Raw genomic sequence first — 22,655 nt, 5'->3', positions numbered from 1 at the left:
CCCATTTTCTCTCTCTCTAACCCTCCTCCCCCAACTGCCAAACCCCCAACTGCCTTTCAAGGTTGTTCCCCCTCCTTTTAGAATGCCCACTAGCTCCGCCTCCCAGGGAACACCTACCTAACATGGGAGTGATAGGTTAACCCATGATGAACCAGAATCATCAGCAGGCATTATTCCGCCACAGCTTGCACACCCGGTTTGGGGGGGGGGGGTTCACTTCGCTGCCGCTAACACAGCGGTTTGACTTCACCCCCGGAGACACGCTCCATTTGTCTCACGAGGCAGGCAGATGCCAACAAAAATATGGCGAGAACAGAGCTGCAGGGCTGAAATCCTAAGTATGCATACTTGAAAGTCCCTCCTGTTGCAACAGAACAGAACTTACTTACAGATCTGCGTGGCACGGGGTGGGTCGTAAAAGCATCTCAAGCTTGATTCATGCAGCTCTCCGGCTACACTTGAGATAATGCTCCATTAAGTCAACTTCAAGAATTGTGAGAATGTTCAATAATTCAAGTCCTGGCCTAATTTGCCCACAGCTCTGATAAAAGCTCTGCATATCCGGTGCCTTTTGGGATTTTGCCATATGTGCATTCATCTTTCCTTAGGGACCTGCTCTAGCCTGTCTGAAGCAAAAAAAAAAAAAGTAATAAAAAGGCAAGAGACGTTTTCAAAGTGCCACAGAGAAAAGGATGAGAAAGCAGAAACGTTCCACAGGTACAAAGACACTTGGCATTTTTCTCTTTCCTAACCCAAGAGGGATACACAGGTGGGTAGCCGTGTTGGTCTGCCATAGTCAAAACAAAATAGAAAATTCTTTCCAGTAGCACCTTAGAGACCAACTGAGTTTGTTCTTGGTATGAGCTTTCGTGTGCATGCACACGAAAGCTCATACCAAGAACAAACTCAGTTGGTCTCTAAGGTGCTACTGGAAAGAATTTTCTATTTTGTTCCAAGAGGGATAATACTTCCCCCTGCCCTCAATTTCTAGCCACCAACATCAACCTTTTTGATGCCAAGTTCTTTTTGTCTGTGATGCAACAAAAATGACATCAGAACAGCCTGATCTTATCCAGCATCCTCTTCTCACAGTGGCCAGCCACACCGGAAATCCCGCAACCGGGAACCGAGCACAAGAGCCCTCTCCCCTCCTGCAATTTCCAGCAACTGGTATTCAGAAGCATTTTCTGCCTCCAATAGTGGGGGTAGAATGTAGCTCTCATTTGTTCAAAATGATCGGTCAGCCAAGAACAAAACCTTAAAAAATAAACCTATGCTGCCAATACTCATGGTAAATCAGTATACAATAAGCAGCACAAAAACAGCGCACACAAATCTACCAAACCACTCCTCATTCTGAATCCTGTTGCACTAACTTGAATGAGTTTTCTGTTTGTGGCTTCTTTGTTAGACTTTTTGCATTGTTATCTCTTTGGTTGGACTACCAATATAGAATTCAGAATGTGGAGTGGTTTGGTAGATTTGTGTGCGCCGTTTTTGTGCTGCTTATTGTATACTGATTTACCAAGAACAAAACCTTGGCTTCATGTCCCGGTTTGTTCGGCAGAAACAAACCATGAACGCTGGTTTGCCCGGCATGAAAAACCAGGGTTTGTTGCCACCAGCTTGAGGAACGGAGGAGTGAAACGGGGACCACTCGACAGCGTGCTACCCACACACAGTAAACCATGGTTTGCATTTGCCCACCCGGTGCCTTCCAGACGTTTTGGACCACATAGGAGTTGTAGTGCAAAACATATGCAGGGCACTCAGTGGGCAAAATCTGGCTTACATGCAAACATAGTCAATGTCAGCAGGACACCGCTGAAGCATTCTAAAGAAATAACGTGCCACCTTTATTATAAAGCCAGCGCCATTTGTTCAATCCTTTAAAAAAAAACCTTCTGCTTATATGAAATCCCCAGCATTTGCAGGGTCCATGCAACCTTTCTCCAAAACTCACAGTTTACTCGAGTTTCATTTTGCCTCCTCCCAACTGCATGCACACCTTTGAACGAGTCTCTATAAAGCAGTGTTTCTCAAATCTGGGTCCCAAATCTGATGTTGGACTACAACACCCATCATCCCCGTCCACTGGTTCTGCCAGCTGGGGATGATGGGAGTTGTAGTCCAACAACGTCTGGGGAACCTAAGTTTGAGAAACACTGCTCTAAAGGATCACATCTGAATGTGGTGGACGGATGTTGCGGGTCAAACGCGAGAGCAACAAGATCTGCGTGCCAGACTCTCTTCCGTTCCTGTTTGCATATTGGGCGATATTTCTCCTAGGCCCATCTCTGATATGTCGCAAATTCAGATCAATGCCACCTGAAATATTGTACAGTACTCAAAAAAAACAGTGGCAACTACAGTGTGTAACAGCATGCAGAGGGCTGCAGAAGATGAAAACAAGACATAAGCAGAATGTTTCTCATTCATGCAACATTTGGATGGTACACCAGAAGGACCCAAATTGGCAACAGAAGTTGTCTCTTGCATATTTGCATATATATTCATCCAAGGCCCTGAAAGCAGAACAATTTCTGTAACTAAGCAACCACAGCCAGAGCCAAAATAGAGGAACAAAGCCATTTCAATATTTTAATTTCAGGAGAAGTAAATATCCCTCACTATTTCACTGGATAGCCTCACGAACCATCTCTCTTGAGGTTCCACCTTGTGGGGGGCATTTAACCCTAAAAGTGGTTTCCTCCCATCCCGTCACAGCTCAGCCTTACGATCAGCGCTCTTGGGTCTCCGAAGATTTGTCAGACTACAACACCCATCATCCCCGACAACTGGCTAAGCTGACTCAGGAAGATGGGATCTGTAGTCTGACAACACCCAAACCCATTTGTAGCACGTGAAACCTAATGCGAACCAACAACCAGTAATGCTGGATTTTAAGCACTATCAAACGATTTCCATTCAAATCTCTGCTGAAAGATACGATTAAGTAGGCGGCTTCTAGGCAAGTCACTTCCCGCCCACGTCACCCCCACCTCAATTGTTGATTTCTAAGATGGAGCAATAGTGTTATAGGATCTCTATAGTCGCAGCAGGGGCTATAACTCTCCATCGATTTGACTTCATCCCCGAAGACACATTCTTCCATTGTCTCCCGAGATGGACAGATGCCAACCGGGGGTGGACGGGTAGTGAGTCTGGATATTATAAGCAGAATCTCCCCAAAGCCTGTGGTTTTATCCGCAAAATGGGATTATACAGAAAACCCTGCTAAAGAGCTCAAAGCAGTCTCTTTGCTAAGTTACGCCTCTAGATAAATTTACGCCGGGTTGACCGGTCGCCCCAGAAAACAACTAGCCGAAGATCTTTCCGGACGTTGGCTAAAGGAGACAGGCCTCTCCATCCCCACCTCCCAGCTGAATTGGGAGGATAAATAGCAACGCAGAAAGCTGACAGACCCTGTAAGCTCAATACTGTCTGCACTCAGTCAGTCAGTTTTATTACGGCAAAAGCCAACAGTACAGAAAATCATAAATCCAAACAGAAAAATCGGCTACAACATCACCAGAGATAAAACAATTACACAAAGGAACTTTACAATGTGTTGTTCAATAAAAGAGATTTACGCTTCTCAATAGTTAAAGTGCAGAATTTAGCTACATCATATGATACTAGACTTGAAGAATCCTCCAGAAGATATTTTCGTAAAATTTCGGGGGGAGGATTCCAAATAGTGTTGTAAGGGTGTAAACTTTGTTAAAAGGGGTAAAATATATCGAGCGCGTTCTTCGCTATAGAATTCGCAAAATAAAAGGATGTGAGTAACGGATTCTACCTTGTTAGACACGCAGGGGCAGAGACACACATGCATTGGGACCTTCATAAATTTGCCATACAGCACTGCTGAGGGCATTGTCTTGAAACACGCTCTAGAGAAGGCCCATCTATAGGCTTCATTAGTGATATTAGTTAAATAAGGGGCCGCTGCAAAGTTAGGCCAAGATTTTAAACATCTATACTTCTCCGGGAGTAAGGCAGTTTCTTGTTGTAATTCGACATCATGAAGTCTCTGAGTAATAGTAATTTTTGCCTTATTTAAAGTTCCGTTAAGAAGATATTCTGGGTTTAGGCCAATTTGTTTGATCTTATTGGTTATTTGCATAAGCCAGGGGGGTAGGGGACTGTGGCCAGGAAGTGAGGTAACAATCCCTTTGGGTTGTAATGGATTTTCAACCAGAGGGATATTGCTTGTTCCCATACCTTTAATTCCACTCTGGGGAGTCCTGCCTCTTGCCTTAACACTGAATTAGGTGTACTCTTTGGGGTACCAAATAAAGATCTTAAGAATTTTGATTGTACGATTTCGAGGATCTTGAAATTAGCAGAAGGGTTAATTTGAGAGCCATACAAGAGTTGGGCTAGAGATTTTGCCTGGAAGACTTTTAGGGCCATCGGGTGGAAGCTGGCGCCTTTCCTTCTGAAAAGCCTAAGGATGGCATTTGCGCTTACTGTCTGCACTAAGTGGCAGCAGCTGTCCAGAGTTCAGACAGAGGACATCCCAGCCTTTACCTGGAGATGCTGGGGATTGAACCAAGGGCTATTTACATGCTGAGCAAATGCTCTCCTACCGAGCTGCAGCTCTTCCATACACCTGGGGACAATCCTGCCCTCGGCTGGGCTCCAAAGAGAAGCAGAGGGTCGACTTAAGGACTTAAGGATCTAGGAATCTTGGTAGACCATAAACTTGACATGAGTCAACAGTGTGATGCAGCAGCTAAAAAAGCCAATGCAATTATGGGCTGCATCAACAGGAGTATAGCATCTAGATCAAGGGAAGTAATAGTACCACTGTATTCCGCTCTGGTCAGACCTCACCTGGAATACTGTGTCCAGTTCTGGGCACCACAGTTCAAGAAGGATACTGACAAGCTGGAACGTGTCCAGAGGAGGGCAACCAAAATGGTCAAAGGCCTGGAAACGATGCCTGATGAGGAACGGCTTAGGGAGCTGTGTATGTTTAGCCTGGAGAAGAGAAGGTTAAGGGGGGATATGATAGCCATGTTCAAATATATAAAAGGATGTCATATAGAGGAGGGAGAAAGGTTGTTTTCTGCTGCTCCAGAGAAGCGGACACGGGGCAATGGGTTCAAACTACAAGAAAGAAGATTCCACCTAAACATTAGGAAGAACTTCCTGACAGTAAGAGCTGTTGGACAGTGGAATTTGCTGCCATGGCGTGTGGTGGAGTCTCCCTCTTTGGAGGTCTTTAAGCAGAGGCTTCACAGCCATCTGTCAACAGGGAGGGGGGAATTGGGAAATGTATGCTTAGCAATGATATTGGATATTTGTTTTGGGAAAATAAATTCAATAAAAATTATTTTTTTTAAAAGTTGCCAAACATACAATAATATATATTAGAGAATTGCAGAGTTGAAAGGGACCCCGAGGGTCATCTAGTCCAACCTCCTGCAATGCAGGAATCTCAACTAGATCATGCAGGACAGGTGGCCATTCAACCTTCCAAGGGAGTCTGTTCCACTGTTGAACTGCTCTTACCATCAGAAAGCTATTCCTGATGTTCAGTCAGAATCTACTTTCTAGAAATTTAAATGGTTCAGGGCCACAGTACCTCAAGGACCGCCTCATTCTATATGAACTTACCCTGAGATCATCTGAGGCCCTCTTTTGTGTGCCTTCTCCACAAGAGGTCTAGAGGGTGGCAACACAAAAACGGGCCTTTTCCGCAGTGGCTCCCTGTCGGAATACGTTTCACGGATCCGCCATGGATTCATATTTATTTGGTTATTTTATGAGTTTTTCGAGGTCTACTTTTGGTATAATTGCGCGCAAAAGTGAAAGTGAAAGCATGAATGAATAGTGTGGTTCACTTACGAGATTAATCCGCCTTTATTTTATAGATCCGGTCATGTTCAAAGTTGTTAATGAGCGTTAAACTTGCTTCCCGCCCTTTTGGAGGGCAGCAACAGTGATTTTATTGGTTAAGGCATTATTGATGATGTCACGTTTGTTCCCTAATAAAAGGCAGAGGCACCCCGCTTAGGCGAGAGAGAGACCGCACGTTCTTCTTATGTTCTTTTAGTTGGGTTTTAGTTGAAGTCAAGTTTAGTTTAAGGGACTAGGAGCGGGCTGGATGGGTTGGATGGGTTTTCTTTAGTTAGAGTTAGATCGCGGAAGATCATTCGGTTTTAGTTTTAGATAGGTTCTTTTAGGTTAGCCTAGGGTTAGGCCCGCGGAAGATATTTCGGTTTTAGTTTATTTAGTTAGCCTCGCGGAAGATTGGGCGCGCAGGGACTTTAAGCTTAGGAGAACTTAGCTTAGGGGACGAGCCTATGCGGGTTCTGCCGAAGCCACTAAAGATACAACCGGTGTCTGTCTTCCTTTGGGGTTAAAAGGGGGGAGTAAAGTAAAAATTTTAATTTCTTTAAACTGGTCCGTCTATTCAGAGTCAGGGTATATATTTTATTTCACGAGGCAACCGTTCATTAAAGAAGGCAATTAGGAACTCACACTTCATCGGAGTCGTCAATTGGCTTACTCAACATCCTTCAGACTGTGAGGCTTGGCCGGCGACCGTGCCCAAAAGCACGCGGAACGCTGGCCGCTTTCCCCGCAACTGGTACCTCGTGCATAACCAGTCTAAGGCCGTGCACGAGGAGCTCCAGCACCCAAACCCCGACAAGTGGTGCCCTCTCTGAGGCAAAGCGCAGTCGAAAATCGCTTCCACGAAGACTCCGGTTAAAGGCAACATATCGGAAGTGGCTCGGAAACAGACATTGAGAGGTGAGGTATAACGGCCCGGTTTATCCAGGATTTCGCTGCAGCAGCGCGAATCCACCGCTTGCCCAAAGTATTGTAAATAGAAGTTGCGCGCGTATATTTTGCCCCAAGGGGTCCCCGGGTAGAGCGGCAAGGAGTTTAGTGTAAGCCTACGGGCAGAGTAAGGTCTTCCCTAAAGCCTACGGGTGGGAAGGGTTCTGGCAAAAGCCTACGGGTGCCAGGGTTTTCGGTCAAAGCCTACGGGTAGGGCCGGTGTCTCCCGAAAAAGCCTACGGGTGGGAGGGAAAGGTTTTCTGGCTAAAGCCTACGGGTGCCAGGTTTTTCGGTCAAAGCCTACGGGTAGGGCCGGTAGCCCCTAGTAGAAGCCCACGGGTGGGGGCGGAGGTTTTCTGGCTAAAGCCTACGGGTGCCAGGTTTTTCGGTTAAAGCCTACGGGTAGAACCGGTGTCCCCTAGTAGAAGCCTACGGGTGGGGGAGGAAAAGTTTTGGAAAAGTGTTAAAAAATGGGCTCCTCACTCTCAACTGCTCAAGTTAAATTTTGTGAAGATTTATTGTACCTTTTGAAAAGAAATGGTCACCCTGTCTCTGAATCAGAAGTAGAGCTTTTAGTTAAAACTATTGGGGAAGTTTGCCCTTGGGTCCCTAGGGAGGGAACGAAAGATCTCGCTTCATGGGAAAGGATCGGGTTAGAATTTATGGCCAACCCGAAAATCGGAATTCCTGTACAATTAGTATGGAGCAAAGTAAGAAACTGCTTTCAACAAATCGCTCCAAGAAATGTTTTGCTTAATGGAACAGTGAATTTGGGAAATACTGCTTTTAATAGTGCCCCTGTGCTGCCGCTTGCGGTTGTGCCATTTTCGGCCCCCTCGCAGCAGCCAGTTCAGGCCCCGTTGTCGTACACGCACTCGCCCTTGTCCAATTTGTCATTGCCAGATTCATTGCCGCCTGTGCCGGTGCAGCAGACGCCGTCGGCCTTTCAAGCCCCGCCGCGGACTGCCCCACCGCCAGTCGCTCAGCAGTCATCGCAGGCCTTTTACCAGCCAGCGATCTCAAGTCAGCAACAGCCGCGGACCTCGCTCCAAGCAACGGTCCCGCTTCCTCCATCGCAAGCCGCGCTTTTGCCAGCGATCCAGCAGCAGCAGCAGCAAGCAGCCTTTTTGCCAGCAAACCCTGCTGCCCTGCAGGCCGTGCTCAAGCCAGCAGCTCCAGTTTTGCAGCAAGCTGATTTCCAATCAACAGCAATCCAAGCTTCAATGCAAGCAGCACAACAGCAATTTATCAACCCTTCAGCACCTCCAATGCCAATGCAGATTCCAAGACAAGAGCAAAGCCAAACAATGATGATCCAGATGCCAGGACTTGCAGTACAGAGCCAACAACCTTATGCTCCAAGTTCAAGTCAGCCATCTTGTCTTCATCCAACTTCAAGTCAGCCATCTTGTCTTCATCCAACTTCAAGTCAGCCATCTTGTCTTCATAGTCAGCCATCTTCAAGGCATCCAGATGTCAAAGACTCTTTAGCACCATCTAGTGGCTCATCATTTGGAAAGCATCAAGAAGATTTAAACTCACTGATGCCACCTACAGATCCAACAGCAATGCAACCCATTTGCAGAACTCAAGCTTTGGAAGCAGCTTTGGGACAAATAGACTTTAGTGCTGATCCAATGCACATCTTTCCAGTGATTCGTGCCAATGGAGGACAACCTGCAAGATATCAAGCCATTCCTTTTGAAACACTACGTGAACTACGAAAAGCCATACGCGAAAATGGACTTCAAGCTCCTTATACTAGAAGTTTACTTGAAGGACTGTCCACTAGTAGACTTCTGCCATCTGATTGGAAGTTGATTCTTCGCACCTTCCTGTCGCCTACAGATGCTCTTCTGTGCCTGCAAGAGTGGAAAGAAGTAGCAGCCAGACGTGCAACGCCACTCGCCACAGAAGATATGCTCACAGGATCAGGACATTACTCCAACCTCAATCAACAGCTAGCCATACCTGATGCTGCACTCGTCACCATAGCAGACATCGTAGTCAAAGCTTGGCGCAGATTACCCAATCGCACAGATGCCAGCTCAGTATCAGGATTCGCTGCAGTTAGGCAAGGTCCAAAGGAGCCTTATGGGGACTTCGTGGATCGCCTGATTGTTGCAGTGGAACGCCAGATAGAAGATCGTCATGCCAGAAACATGCTGACAAAACAACTCGCCTTTGAGAATGCCAATGATGACTGCAAGAATGCCCTAACAGCAGTTGCAGCTCGTCCAGATGCCACATTGACTGAGATGCTACGCGTCTGCCAGAATGTTGGTACCCACTCCTACAAAGCACAACTCTTGGCAGCTGCGGTACAGATGCCACGTCAAGACAGCTCTACGCCAGTCAAGAAGTGCTATGGGTGTGGAGGCGATGGGCATTTCCGGTCGCAGTGCACAACAACGCCAAGGCCTTCTGCCAAGCCGCCAGAGAGATGTCCCATCTGTCAGAAAGGATTTCATTGGGCGAATGATTGTCGCTTGAATCCACAAAACACATCACCTACCTCATCTCCAGTTCAGGGAAACGGTTCTGCGGGCCGCGCCCCGGCCCCGGTAAAACAATAGGGTGCAAGTTCAAGAACATCATGAAGGTCAACCATCCCAGAAAGGTGAACAACGCTACTCCTTATCCAAGTCATCAGGAAAAAAGAGTGATCCAGAGAGATATCTACTCTCCAGATGTCCAGAGAAAAGATGTGACCTCATCAAGCATTCAGGTTCCAGAGGTTTCATCATCTGCCTTACCTATTCAAAGGGTTCCAGTAGAGAATACAGCATTCAGTTCACCTTCTGCTAACCGCCCTTCAGTTCCTGCTGATGTTAACCCCGCTTCACAGCAAGCAATCACAGTCAAGTCTCTGATCGCAGAATTACCTTCAACGTTGAGAAGACATCCTACTGAGGTCAACCTTGCAGCACCTGAGCTTTATTCACCTTCAAATCAAGGTCAACCTATCGCTGAAGGACATTTGCCCTTGATGAAACAGCAATATCCAGGTGACAACCCAGCTGATGATCACTTTCCATGTGGCCAAAGAATACAAGTGAGTGAGCCAGCTCCCTCTTGTGGAAGTTTAAACATCACTCCAGTTAACAATGTCCACACCTTTGTGTCACCTCCAGCTTTTAAGCTCAGCCCGCCGCAATCAAACAATTATCAGGAACAACAACTTCGATTGCCTCGTGTCAAAGAAGAAGTTCCATCCTGTCACTTTGATGCACAACTGACTGAATGCCAGCAGGTTCAACAGCATCAGCAACTTTTGCCAACGGAAGAACCTCAAGTTTGCCAACTCAACGCCAAGCAGCTTCAGAGTTGCCAACTTCAGCAGTGCAAAAAACCCGAAGCCAAAAAGATGTCTTCAGACACTGCCAACGAAGAACAAGAAGAATCTTCTGTCCCAGGTATACCACTCTTCTTAACAGAGGACTGTTACTTTTCAAATCCATGGTTTGCTCAGCAATTGCCAACATCCATTCGTGGTCCATTCCCAGACACTTCGATTTGCCTTATCCTGCCTAGGATGGATCGCCTCCCTGCCACAGTCACACTGACTGCAGGCCTAGTTCGAATTACGGATTCATCGCAGTTGCTGATTCCAGGATTTTCAACTGTTCCTTGTGTCCTAACAAAAGGTTTGGAAATTGCCAGACTCTATTTGCTTACTTCCACACCTACAGCTCCTGTAGACTCTTTGCCTCCTCAGGCAGCAATGGCGCTAATCAAGATTACAGAAGAACGCCCTCATCTCGTCTTAGAAATGGGTGGACGAAAGATCAAGGGTCTTCTTGATACAGGCGCAGATGTCACAGTGATCGCCAGAAAGGATTGGCCTGACCAGTGGGCAACGACTGTCACCCAGGAAGTCTTCGGAGTCGGAGGTTTCGAACCCGCCCACCAGAGCGTGCATCCGATTACCTTCCAGTCAGACTCAGGCTCCATGGTGCAGCTCCGTCCACTTGTTATGGATGTGCCTATCACCCTTTGGGGTAGAGACTTATTGTCTAAAGCAAGAACTGTTGTCCATACACATTTTTGATGTGGGCCTTTGCATCAGCGCCAGTACATGCTCTTCCACTCACATGGAAGGAAGGACCCCCTGTATGGGTCGACCAATGGGCGCTGACGTCAGAAAAGCTCGCTGCAGCAGAGGCCCTAATCAAAGGGCTACTACACCAGGATCGTGTGCAACCCTCTAATAGCCCTTGGAACACTCCAATCTTCGTCATCAAGAAGAAAAGTGGAAAATGGCGTTTACTTCAAGACCTGAGAAAGATCAACGAGAGAATTGTTCCAATGGGTCCCCTTCAATGTGGACTTCCTAACCCTAACCTCATTCCTAGAAACCATCAGCTTGCAATCATCGATCTCAAAGATTGTTTCTTTACTATCCCGCTAGCACCTGCAGATCAAGAAAAGTTCGCTTTCACTCTACCTGTGCTCAATAACACCAGACCAGCTTCCAGATACTCTTGGAAAGTACTCCCTCAAGGAATGGTGAATTCACCGACTCTCTGCCAGAACTTTGTGGATAAAGCATTACAGCCTTTCAGAGCACAATATCCAGCCTTAGAGGTTTGCCATTACATGGATGACATCTTGATCCATGGAGAAAAGGTCTCAGAGCATCATATCGAGCATCTTACGCGCATCCTGAATTCTTTTGGGCTTTGTATTGCCCCAGAAAAGGTACAGCGCACTGCTCCATTTCATTACTTGGGTCACAAACTGCTTCAAGACACAGCCCTGCCAGAGATGCCAAGCATAGTCATCCCAGAGTCCTTTACCTTGACACAACTGCAGCATCTCTTGGGACAGATAAATTGGGCTCGAAAGTCTCTAGCAGTTCCAACATCTGAACTCTCACCATTGTTTTCTGCTCTTAAGAGACATACATCTCCTTCGGATGTTATTCCATGCACCTCTGAGATGCGTCTTGCTTTACAAGGAGTAAACACAAAGTTGCACCAGATAGCTGTAGATCGTGTGCCAACAGCTAACTGCACTCTTTCATGTGCCATTTTCACTACACCAAGATTGCCTACGGCAGCTTTATATGTTCCGGATACTTCCTCAAAAGTGGCAATCGTGGAGTGGATTCATCTTTCACACACGCCTCAAAGGAATGTGTACCCCAGTATGGACGCTGTTGCTGATCTCCTTGTTAAGTGCAGAGGCCGTGCAATTCGCCTGAGTGGAAATGATCTGCTTTCCATCTACCTTCCTTTCTCTCAAGAACAAGTGCTGACTTTGATTCAGTTTTCGGATAGTTTCCAGATTGCTATTGCAGATTTTGTCGGTTCATTTTTGTATAATCCCCCTAAGGACAAAAGATTCACTTTGTTGCAGCAAGTAAACTATCATCTTTCATCCATGTTGGTGCTTCAGCCTATCCCCACTGCAAAAACTCTGTTCACAGATGGCTCCTCTTCCTATGGTGTCCTTGCATGGAAGGAGGATGGACAATGGAAGACTGTGTTTACAGAGAAACAACTTTCAGCACAAAGATCGGAACTGGCAGCAGTGATTCTCGCTTTTCAGACTTTCACTGCAGAAGCATTCAACCTCGTTGTAGATTCTCAGTATGTATATAGACTGTTATCATCGCTTCCAGTTGCTTATCTGTCTCCATCCATGGATGAAAATCTCTTTAATTTGTTCGCGCAGCTTCAAGAACTATTACAGAGACGTTCATTTCCTTTTTTTGCTGCACACTTGCGCTCTCATTCTAACCTTCCAGGATTCCTGGTGGAAGGAAATGCAGTAGCAGACGCTGCCCTCAGGACTCTAGCTTTCTCCTTGTTCGACAATCCTGTGACAAGCCATGAAACTTTCCACCAATCAGCAAAGGTTCTACACAAGACCTTCAACATTCCGATGTCACAGGCAAGGGACATTATTTCATGCTGCCCTTCGTGCTCCAAGTCTCCTATCTGCTTGCCATTTGATGCTGTAAATCCTCGAGGCACGGAGGCGAATCAGCTGTGGCAGATGGATGTGACACATGTCCCAGCGCTTGCTCCAATGTCTAAGTTGCATGTCACAGTGGACACCTTTTCAGGTTTCATTTGGGCTACAGCACTGAAGGGAGAAACTACGAGGCACGTCATACAACACTGCATGAGAACCTTTTCAGTTATGGGAAAACCTCAAGCCATTAAAACAGATAATGGCCCGGCCTATGCTTCTCAGGCCTTTAATGACTTTTGTGTGCAATGGAACATTTCCCTATCTCACGGGATTCCGTTTAATTCGACAGGCCAAGCTCTCATTGAAAGGACACACCTCACTTTCAAAACTCTGCTCCACAAACAGACCGCAGGACGTCACCTTCCAGCCTCGGAGATCCCTTTGGCAGTTGCAAAGGTGCTGTTCACCTTAAATTTTCTTCTCTTTCCACATAACAAGCCTCATTCCCCAGTGGATCTCCACTTCAAGAAAGAAGAACAGCTTCCTCGACCTTTGGTCTCTTATCGCCTCTTGCCTGACATCGAATGGCGAGGACCAGTTCCACTCATCACTTGGGGTCGTGGTTACGCTGCAGTTGCCCTTGAAGAAAAGGCTGTTTGGGTGCCTGCCAGGTGTGTGCGCCCTTGGAGAGCTAAGGAACCAAGTTGAGAATATCCATCTCGTTGTTTGACTGCACCAGTTTCCAGTGTCAAATGCAGCAACTTTTCAAAAGTGCTCAACTAACAGCACCAGTTGAGTTCTAGGCAGTTTGCCTTACCCTCCTACTGCCTAGGCCTTTTGTTTGTCTCTGGGCAGCCCCTTGGTCCCTGGCTGCCTAGATTTGTTCCAGTTACTCCCATACCTGCATTCACTAGCAGATCACCTTGATTTGCTTGCTTAACCTCCTTTCTTCTACAGGTATCGTTGTTTCTTCAGAACTCGATGTTTCAGTACTTTCCTGAGCTCTATGAACTATTCCTGAGCTCCAGGACTATTTCTTCTACATGGTCGTGTGTAATCGGAGAAGAAGACGACCGGCAACTCATTCATCGTCTTCATCCTCCTCTCCAACACCATTTTGCAGTTCTAAACCTGTCTTGTACTTTATATCGTATTTGTAAAAATTGCATATTTACCTTTGTATGCTTCTTGAAATATCCGCCTCGCATATTACATGTGTTTTCCATATAGCTTGGTAATTAATGATATGGGTGTTTATATATATATGAAACTTTTCTGAAATGGTTTCCATTTAGAGCGTCACAATTTTGATGATATGGAAATGTTTATGTAAGGTCAAAGCATCGTCTTTGTGCAGTTCTAGTCATAGACATATTTATATATATATGTTTTATTTCAATAATCCTAAATCTCCACGTTGTGCTTGCAAAAGTTGTAGTTCAAAATGTGGTAACACTTATATGCCTTATTTGAAATATTTCCTTGGTCAAAGAATTGGTCATTCTCGGATTTGTTCTAGATATATATGTCAAGTCTGGTGGCGTCCTACCCTTTTGGTACCCCTATTTTCTTTGAAGAATCCCCCTCTATATGCTACCTTTTGGCAGTAAACCAGGTTCCCAGCTTTTCCCTTCACGCTGTTTCCTGCTGTTGATGGGAGACCCTTATGTAGCTGGTTTAAATCCCATCTCGTTTCGCTGGAAACCCTTGCGTAGATGGTTTAAATCCTCATCCTGGCTGGGACACCTTTATATAGGTAGCTTAAATCCCCTCTTGTGGCGAAAACCACTTGTACTTAGGTGCCTTAAATCCCCTCTCTGGAATCGGACCCTAGTTCCCCGTTACCTGTGGTCGCTGTGGTAAGTCCAGAATCTAAAGTTCCCTTGATTCTGTAGCCTCAGAGCCACAACCCTTTTCTGTTACCTTATCCATTTTTCCTCAGTTTTCCAAATAAAAAATAAAAAAAATGGGGGAGGGGTTTGGGTAGGCCATGTAGCCCCAGCTCTAGTTATATTTTAATTTTGGGTCCCGGATCGGGACCTCTCTTATGTTTGGGCAGTCGTTATCCGTTATTTTTAATTTTGGACCTGTATCAGGTCCTCTCTTGCGTTTGGGGAGTAATTTGTTGTTTTACGCTGCACGCGAAAGTATACATGCTTATGAGGTGATTTGTTGTGTTACACTACATATTGAAGTATTTATATATGCCTAAAAGGTTTACAGTGTATCGGATCGATCACTTTTTATGTTCGGCTAGTGGTTTGTTATTTTCATGACTTTATTGCTACATTATTGTACAAGTATTTCCTCTTATGAAGGGGGTGGATGTTAATGGTTTTGCTGGTGTTTATATTGCAGTTTTGATGTAGACTTTGATGTGGACACTGTCGGCATTGTTGACGTTTGCCTTTTCATGTCGAGGTCTATATCGAAGCAAATGGTAATGTTTGTGTCAGATAAATACTTGTGATATCTCTAACCTTCTTCTTTTTTATATAACTAAAACAAAATTAATTTAATTTAAAACAAAAAAAGAAAGATGATATGTCGGAATACGTTTCACGGATCCGCCATGGATTCATATTTATTTGGTTATTTTATGAGTTTTTCGAGGTCTACTTTTGGTATAATTGCGCGCAAAAGTGAAAGTGAAAGCATGAATGAATAGTGTGGTTCACTTACGAGATTAATCCGCCTTTATTTTATAGATCCGGCCATGTTCAAAGTTGTTAATGAGCGTTAAACTTGCTTCCCGCCCTTTTGGAGGGCAGCAACAGTGATTTTATTGGTTAAGGCATTATTGATGATGTCACGTTTGTTCCCTAATAAAAGGCAGAGGCACCCCGCTTAGGCGAGAGAGAGACCGCACGTTCTTCTTATGTTCTTTTAGTTGGGTTTTAGTTGAAGTCAAGTTTAGTTTAAGGGACCAGGAGCGGGCTGGATGGGTTGGATGGGTTTTCTTTAGTTAGAGTTAGATCGCGGAAGATCATTCGGTTTTAGTTTTAGATAGGTTCTTTTAGGTTAGCCTAGGGTTAGGCCCACGGAAGATATTTCGGTTTTAGTTTATTTAGTTAGCCTCGCGGAAGATTGGGCGCGCAGGGACTTTAAGCTTAGGAGAACTTAGCTTAGGGGACGAGCCTATGCGGGTTCTGCCGAAGCCACTAAAGATACAACCGGTGTCTGTCTTCCTTTGGGGTTAAAAGGGGGGAGTAAAGTAAAAATTTTAATTTCTTTAAACTGGTCCGTCTATTCAGAGTCAGGGTATATATTTTATTTCACGAGGCAACCGTTCATTAAAGAAGGCAATTAGGAACTCACACTTCATCGGAGTCGTCAATTGGCTTACTCAACATCCTTCAGACTGTGAGGCTTGGCCGGCGACCGTGCCCAAAAGCACGCGGAACGCTGGCCGCTTTCCCCGCAACTGGTACCTCGTGCATAACCAGTCTAAGGCCGTGCACGAGGAGCTCCAGCACCCAAACCCCGACAGCTCCCCATTTGAAAAATGCTCTCTCCAGGGAGGCTTGCCTGGCACCTTCATTATACACCTTTCGGCACCAGGCAAAAACATTCCTCTTTAACCAAGCCTTTGGTCGATTAACATCCAATGCCATTTTAAAATGGGTTGGGGGTATTATTGGGTTGTTTTTGTTTTGACTTTGATTATGTATGTTGTGATTTTATATTGCAATTTTATCCCGTGAACCACCCTGAGACCTGCAGGTATAGGGAGGTATAAAAATGTAATTAGTTAATTAAATAATAATAATAATAATAATAATAATAATAATAATAATAATAATAATTTGTTATTTATACCCCGCCCATCTGGCTGGGTTTTCCCAGCCACTCTGGGCAGCTCCCAACATAACATTAAAAAAATGATAAAACATCAAACATTTAAAACTTCCCTAAAAAGGGCTGCCTTCAGATGTCTTCTAAAAGTCAGATAGTTGTTTATTTCCTTGACATCTGATAGGAGGGCGTTCCACAGGGTGGGTGCCACTACCGAGAAGTCCCTCTGCTTGGTTAATTGGTTAATTTATCATTATTAGAATTAGAATTCCATTTATACGTGTGTGTGTGTGTGTGTGTGTGTGTGTTACACTTATGCAAACATGCACATTTAGCAGGCCAGTTCAGATTATCATTCCAGGCTTTACAAACCCAATTTACATTAACCAACATCAAAGCCGGAATTCCCAGTGCGGATGGCCTTCAAAGTGGATTGGATGAATTCAGTCCAACCAGGGATGTCCATGTTCTATCTCGTGGGTAGGCAAACTAAAGCCCGGGAGCCAGATCCGGCCCAATCACCTTCTCAATCCGGCCCGTGGACGGTCCAGGAATCAGCACGTGTTTACATGAGTAGGATGTGTCCTTTTATTTAAAATGCATCTCTGGCTTATTTGTCGGGCGTAGGAATTCGTTCTTTCTCCCCCCCAAAAAAAAATATAGTCTGCCTCCCCCCCCCCATGGTCTGAGGGACAGTGGACCGACCCCCTGCTGTTCTATCCCCACTGCCGGAGGTTGTATGCCTCCTAGTGGCAGTTGCTAGGAATCACAGGGGGGGCAGAATGCTCTTGAGCTCAGGTCCAGCTTGTGTGCTCCCCTTGGAGGCATCTGGTCGGCCGCTGGACCAGGATGCCGTACCAGATGATGCCCCTTGCCTGATCCAGCATGGGATCTTCCTAAATTCTTATGACTTTACACAGGCCTATGGCTTTGCAGTGAACCCAGCATTTGTCAAGAGGAGAGGAATGATTGTGGATCCTGACCATAGCTGTCAAGTTTTCCCTTTTCTTGCAAGGAATCCTATTCGGCATAATGGAATTTCCCTTAAAAAAGGGAGAACTTGACAGCTATGATCCTGACTAGGCCATAACATTCTGGAAACAAAATAAAATAAAAAATTGTTTCCAGTAGCACCTTAGAGACCAACTACGTTTGTTCTTGGTATGAGCTTTCGTGTGCATGCACACTTCTTCAGATACACTTCTTCTGGAAACAGAAATTGTTAGAAATTGTATTTAGAGGCAGGCAGGCATTTCCATTTTTTTGATGGACGGGTCCTCGCATCCAAGTCGCATCTAAGTTAGCTTAGAAATGAGACAGGCCACTATTACAGAAAGCACACGGCACGATTTAAATTGGAACCCATGTGGTAGCCTTGACATCGGGAATGAAAACAGTATTAGAAAATAAAAAGTTGATCCAAAAATTATTAGCTGCAGCAAAATTATTAGCTGCAACTAGCTGTAGGCACCAAAAATGATAAGGTCAGGACCCCCTACTGCGCTTAAATACACTCAGCATGGAATGCAATAATTGTGAATTAAAATTTTCCATAATATTCATACAGAGGCTGGATTAGGCGTAATATGATACCACAGCCTGTTTAGCTTAACTCTGCCTTCCTTGCATATACAAACCCAACCGAGCTCCCAAAACGATGGTCAGTTTGCAGCCAGGAAACCATAATCTGAAACCACAAGTGAATCTTGGCTTACAATAACTGCCGTATGTAATTACATCTGAACACCAAATTATGGCTTAAATTCGAGTGTGCTGTGCCACTATGCCCCCCCTTGGCCTGCCTAGCTACCAAGATGCAAGGGCTCAAAAAACAGTGAAACGGCTCATGCTGCCAAGAGAATTTTGCCAGGGCTTTTGCACAACTCACCGCCCCACCTACTTCCACAAGCCCCCCACCCTCCAGTGGCAACAGGGGCCTTTCCCCATATCTAAAGGAAAGTACCGCATTTTTTCACTCCATAAGGCGCACTTTTTTCCTCCTAAAAAGTAAGGGGAAATATCTGTGCGTCTTATGGAGCAAATGGTGGTCCCTGGAGTTGAATTGCCCAGGGGCCAAAAGAGGATCATGCTTTTTATTTTACAAAGAGAAAAGGGGGTGTTGCAAGAGATCGGGAGAGAGATAAGAGTCCCCGGCTCCCTTTCAACCCCGCCCTCCTTTGTTGAATGCGCTGCAGAGGGAGGTTGTTTGTTTCCCCAGCTACATGTGACTGGCTGATTAGATTATCTGTCTGGAAACTATAGAAAAGGCTCCCTTTCCTTTAGAAGCTGCAGAAATGTGAGCTGAACCCCATAAAAACAGAGCTTTTCCTCTTAGATTTCCCCCCTTTGCAAAAGGATCTTTGCTTTTCCCCCTTTGCAAAAAAACTGCAAAACTTTTAGCTGATCCTCAAAAAAACAAGGTTTTTCCCTTTGCAAAAAAGCTGCAAAACATTTAGTTGATCCTCAAAAAAACCAGGGCTTTTCCCTTTGCAAAAAAAAGCTGCAAAACTTTTAGCTGATCCTAAAAAAAAAACCACGGCTTTTAGAGGAGGAAAACCAGAAAAATATTTTTTTCTTGTTTCCTCCTCTAAAAATGAGGTGCGCCCTATAGTCCGGTGTGCCCTATGGAGCGAAAAATACGGTAAAAGCTCTTTGCAAGCTGCAGCGAGGGTTCAGATGTGTGCATTGACTCGGCCAAAGGAGGGCGATTCTCCTGCTCATAAGCCACAGCTCAGTGGTTGTCTTGGACTGGCTGGATGCAGGGGGGTGGGGGTGGGAGACACCAGCTGGGGAACCCTCAGGGGAAGAAGGCTCAGAACCCGGGGGTTGGTGGTGGGATGAAGGTGAGTGGTAAGGGGGAGAAGAGGGGGGAGACTGGGAAGAGGAGGTGTTGGAAGCTGAAGAGGCAACAGGGCTTAGTGAGCAGGAAGAGGCTGAGGCAGAGAGCAGTCCAGAATCAGAGGCAGAAGCTGAAGCAGGAGAGGAAGGAGGTCAGGAGACAGAGATAAGTCAGGCTGCTGAAGAAGTCAGGTTGCCTCCCGCTCCTGCTACAGCAAGCTCCCCTCCTCCCTGGCCTCCCAGGACCAGGAGAGGCATGAAGAAGGAGCAAAGGCAGGCACACCGGCGCAGTCTCAGATTGCTTGGGAAGGACCCCCGAGAGGAGGAGCCTTAGGCAGCTGCCTCACAGGGGCAAGACCTACCAAAGAAGCGCTGTTGTGTTCATTAGGCCCGGCACTCCTGAGCTGATCTTGTTTCTTCTAATAAACAGTTAACTTCACTAACTCCGTGTGATTTATGGCTGGCTGGCTCCTGACAGTGGTGGAGCCTTGCATGCTGAGGGTCCCAGGTTCAATTCTCGCCCATCTCCAGGTGTGACTGGGGAGCACCCTGCCTGAAACCCTGGAGAACATCTCCCTGAGGGTATAAAAATTAAAAGCGAAATGAAATGAAATGAAATGAATGTGGTCATGTTAACTAGGATCTGACTGCCGCCACTTCTGCTTTCATAGAAACAAAAAATGGGTTAAGAGTTGGTGGCAAATTTTCATATCTAATGGAGCAAATCAGATCAGGGTCTGTTCAGTGCCTGGATGAGAGAAGCCTATGTGCGATGGAAGACAAGATGGTCTATAAATGCCATAAACAAAAACACAAAGTCCACTTGTCTTGGGCGACCCAACTTCACCAGCTAATTAGAAGCACAGAACTGTAGATTTGGGAGAGATTCCAAGGCTCATCTAGTTCATCCAGCTATAATGCAGGAAATAATAGAATCACAGATTTGTAGAGTTGGAAGAGGCTATGAGGGTCATCTAGTCTAACCCTGTGCAATGCAAGAATCTTTTTCCCAACATGGGGGGCTTGAACCCACAACCGTGAGATTAAGAGTCTCGTGCTCTACCGACTGAACTATCTATGGTGATCACAGCTAGACAGATGATCACCCAGATGATCTGTTTCAAAATAAAACCTCCAGTGAAGGAGTGTCCACCTTCTGATGCAGGTTTCACTGTCAAACAGCACTTCCTCTCAGAAAGTTCTTCCTAATGTTTAGTTGCAGTCGTCTTTCTTGTAACTTGAAGCTATTGGTTCAGGTCCTACCCTCCGCAGCAGAAAACAAACTTGCTCCATCTTCCATGTGACAGCCCTTGAGATATTTGAAGATGGCTCTCCTATCTCCTCTCAGTCTCCTCTTTTTCAGGCTAAACATACCCAGCCCCTTCAACCGTTCCTCATAAGGCTCAGTTTCCTGACCCTTGATCATCTTGGTCACCCTCTTCTGCACACATTCTAGCTTGTCAACATCCTTCTTAAATTGTGGCACCCAGAACTGGAAAAGACCCTGATGCTGAGAAAAATGGAGGGCACAAGGAGAAGGGGACGACAGAGGATGAGATGGTTGGACAGTGTTCTCGAAGCGACTGGCATGAGTTTGGCTGAACTGCGGGAGGCAGTGGAGGATAGGGGTGCCTGGCGTGCTCTGGTCTATGGGGTCACGAAGAGTCAGACACGACTGAACGACTGAACAACAACTACTACTACTACTACTACAGGTGTGGTTTGACCAAGGCATAATAGGGTGGTACTATTACATCCCTATGCAAACACGAAATTGACAGACACAAACAAAGTAGTTACAGGGTAACAAATGCAATTCTTCCACCACCACAAAAAAGGACACGCATAATATGCACACACATCCAATGCTAACAAAGGGACTTCTATCCCACCTTAGTGGCTGCGACCACACACAGCCAGCTGTGCAAGTATTTTGGACATCAAGAAGTTGGGATTTTAAGCAAAGCTTTTGCACTGTGGCCAGCTCCTGTTCAGGGTCCAAGCTGGCCAGCCGGCCAGCCATGATGTCCCAATTCCAGGAGATTCCATTCCCCTCCTCCAGTTTTCCTTTTTCTTGCCCCCCCCCCCAACAACCAACCAACATGCTCTGTCCCCACTGGGGTTTTGTAGAAGGCTTCTCTATTACATTCTCTTTCTGCGCCCCTTAAAGATGTGCTGCAGCTCTCCCAAATCTCAGGGATCCCTTGATCAGGTCAACGCCTCCCTCTTGGTCATAACTGGTGACCTCTTAAATACACAAGGCTCCAATACATAAATTACTTTGTGTGCATCCTTTAAGTATATAAACACCCAATATACAAGGTGCACAAAACCCTGGGGGCGGGAGGGGGGGTGGACCCACTGCCTCGCCCCAGCTCCTTGCAGTCACACCCCCAGCCCATGGCCCCACAGACCTCGGCACATATCATGCCAGAGCCCCACACAGCAACATAGGGGATAAGGATTTGGGATGGGGGCGGGGACGTTGGCTAAAGCCTCTGGATTCAGCTGCCGGGCCGAGAGCTCCTCGAGGAAGGCTCCCGATGCAGCAACGGCAGCAGCCCCGCTCGGCTCACTGCAGAGAGGCGCAGGCAACGGGGAAGAGGGCAGGCGAGAGCGACGGCTCAGGTGGGCCTCGCAGCGAAGCAAGCAGAAGAGGAGGATGGGGATTGGGGATAGGGGGAGGAAGGTTCCGCGGAAGCGCGCGAGGCTCGTGCATCTCGCAAAGAAATTGGAGGAGGGGGAGATAACAGAGAGATACCCGCACGTCTAGCAAGCAAGGGAGCAGGGATCCCGGGTCCCCAAGCTTGCAAAAACAAGAGCTCTTCCCCCCCCCCCCGTTTTGCAGGGAGCGCACTTACTGTCGGTCGCCATCCTTGCAGCGGCCAGCAAGAGATGCTCGCTTTTGCAAGCGGGCGGCAGGCCCTCCTGGGCCTCGCGGTCTTCCACCTTGCAGCGGCTGCCTGGCTGTCCGTCGGACCGGAGGGCGGAGAGGCAGCCGCTTCCTTCGGCCGGTACCTGCATGCAGCGCGCGTCCCGGGAGAGGTAGGAAGGGCGGGCGGGCGCAATTACGCACGCGCCGCGCCGCGCAGCCCCGGGGTGGGGGCGCCTCCGGCACGTGCGCCTCGCCTTCCGTGCTGCGGACGGCGAGGCGCTTCGGGGGAACGGAGGGTGCTGCCTGCCTTAGACCCAGGAGTCTCCCTACGCGAGAGCGCCTCTGAGGGCGTGCAGAGTGCGCCGCCGCTAAAGCACCAAAGACGCACGCCTTGGGCAGGGGTGGCCGCCAGCTTAGACGGCTTCAT

At 46.7% G+C, this 22,655-nt stretch overlaps 1 protein-coding gene across 1 annotated transcript in view; it reads right to left on the bottom strand.

Moving 5' to 3' along the window:
• The window catches only part of SYT16 (synaptotagmin 16), a 103,105-nt gene extending 80,720 nt beyond the window's left edge, over nucleotides 1-22,385 (bottom strand). Inside the window, 1 exon segment of the mRNA XM_033174339.1 lies at nucleotides 22,215-22,385. Coding sequence (XP_033030230.1) covers nucleotides 22,215-22,377 — 163 coding nt within the window. The 5' untranslated portion in view covers nucleotides 22,378-22,385.
• Between the last annotated feature and the right edge of the window lie 270 nt (nucleotides 22,386-22,655).

Source organism: Lacerta agilis, chromosome 1 (genome assembly GCF_009819535.1).
Source record: "Lacerta agilis isolate rLacAgi1 chromosome 1, rLacAgi1.pri, whole genome shotgun sequence".
Lineage (NCBI taxonomy): Eukaryota > Metazoa > Chordata > Lepidosauria > Squamata > Lacertidae > Lacerta > Lacerta agilis.
Note: the sequence above shows the minus strand (reverse complement) of the source record. Positions and strands in the feature narration are given on the sequence as shown.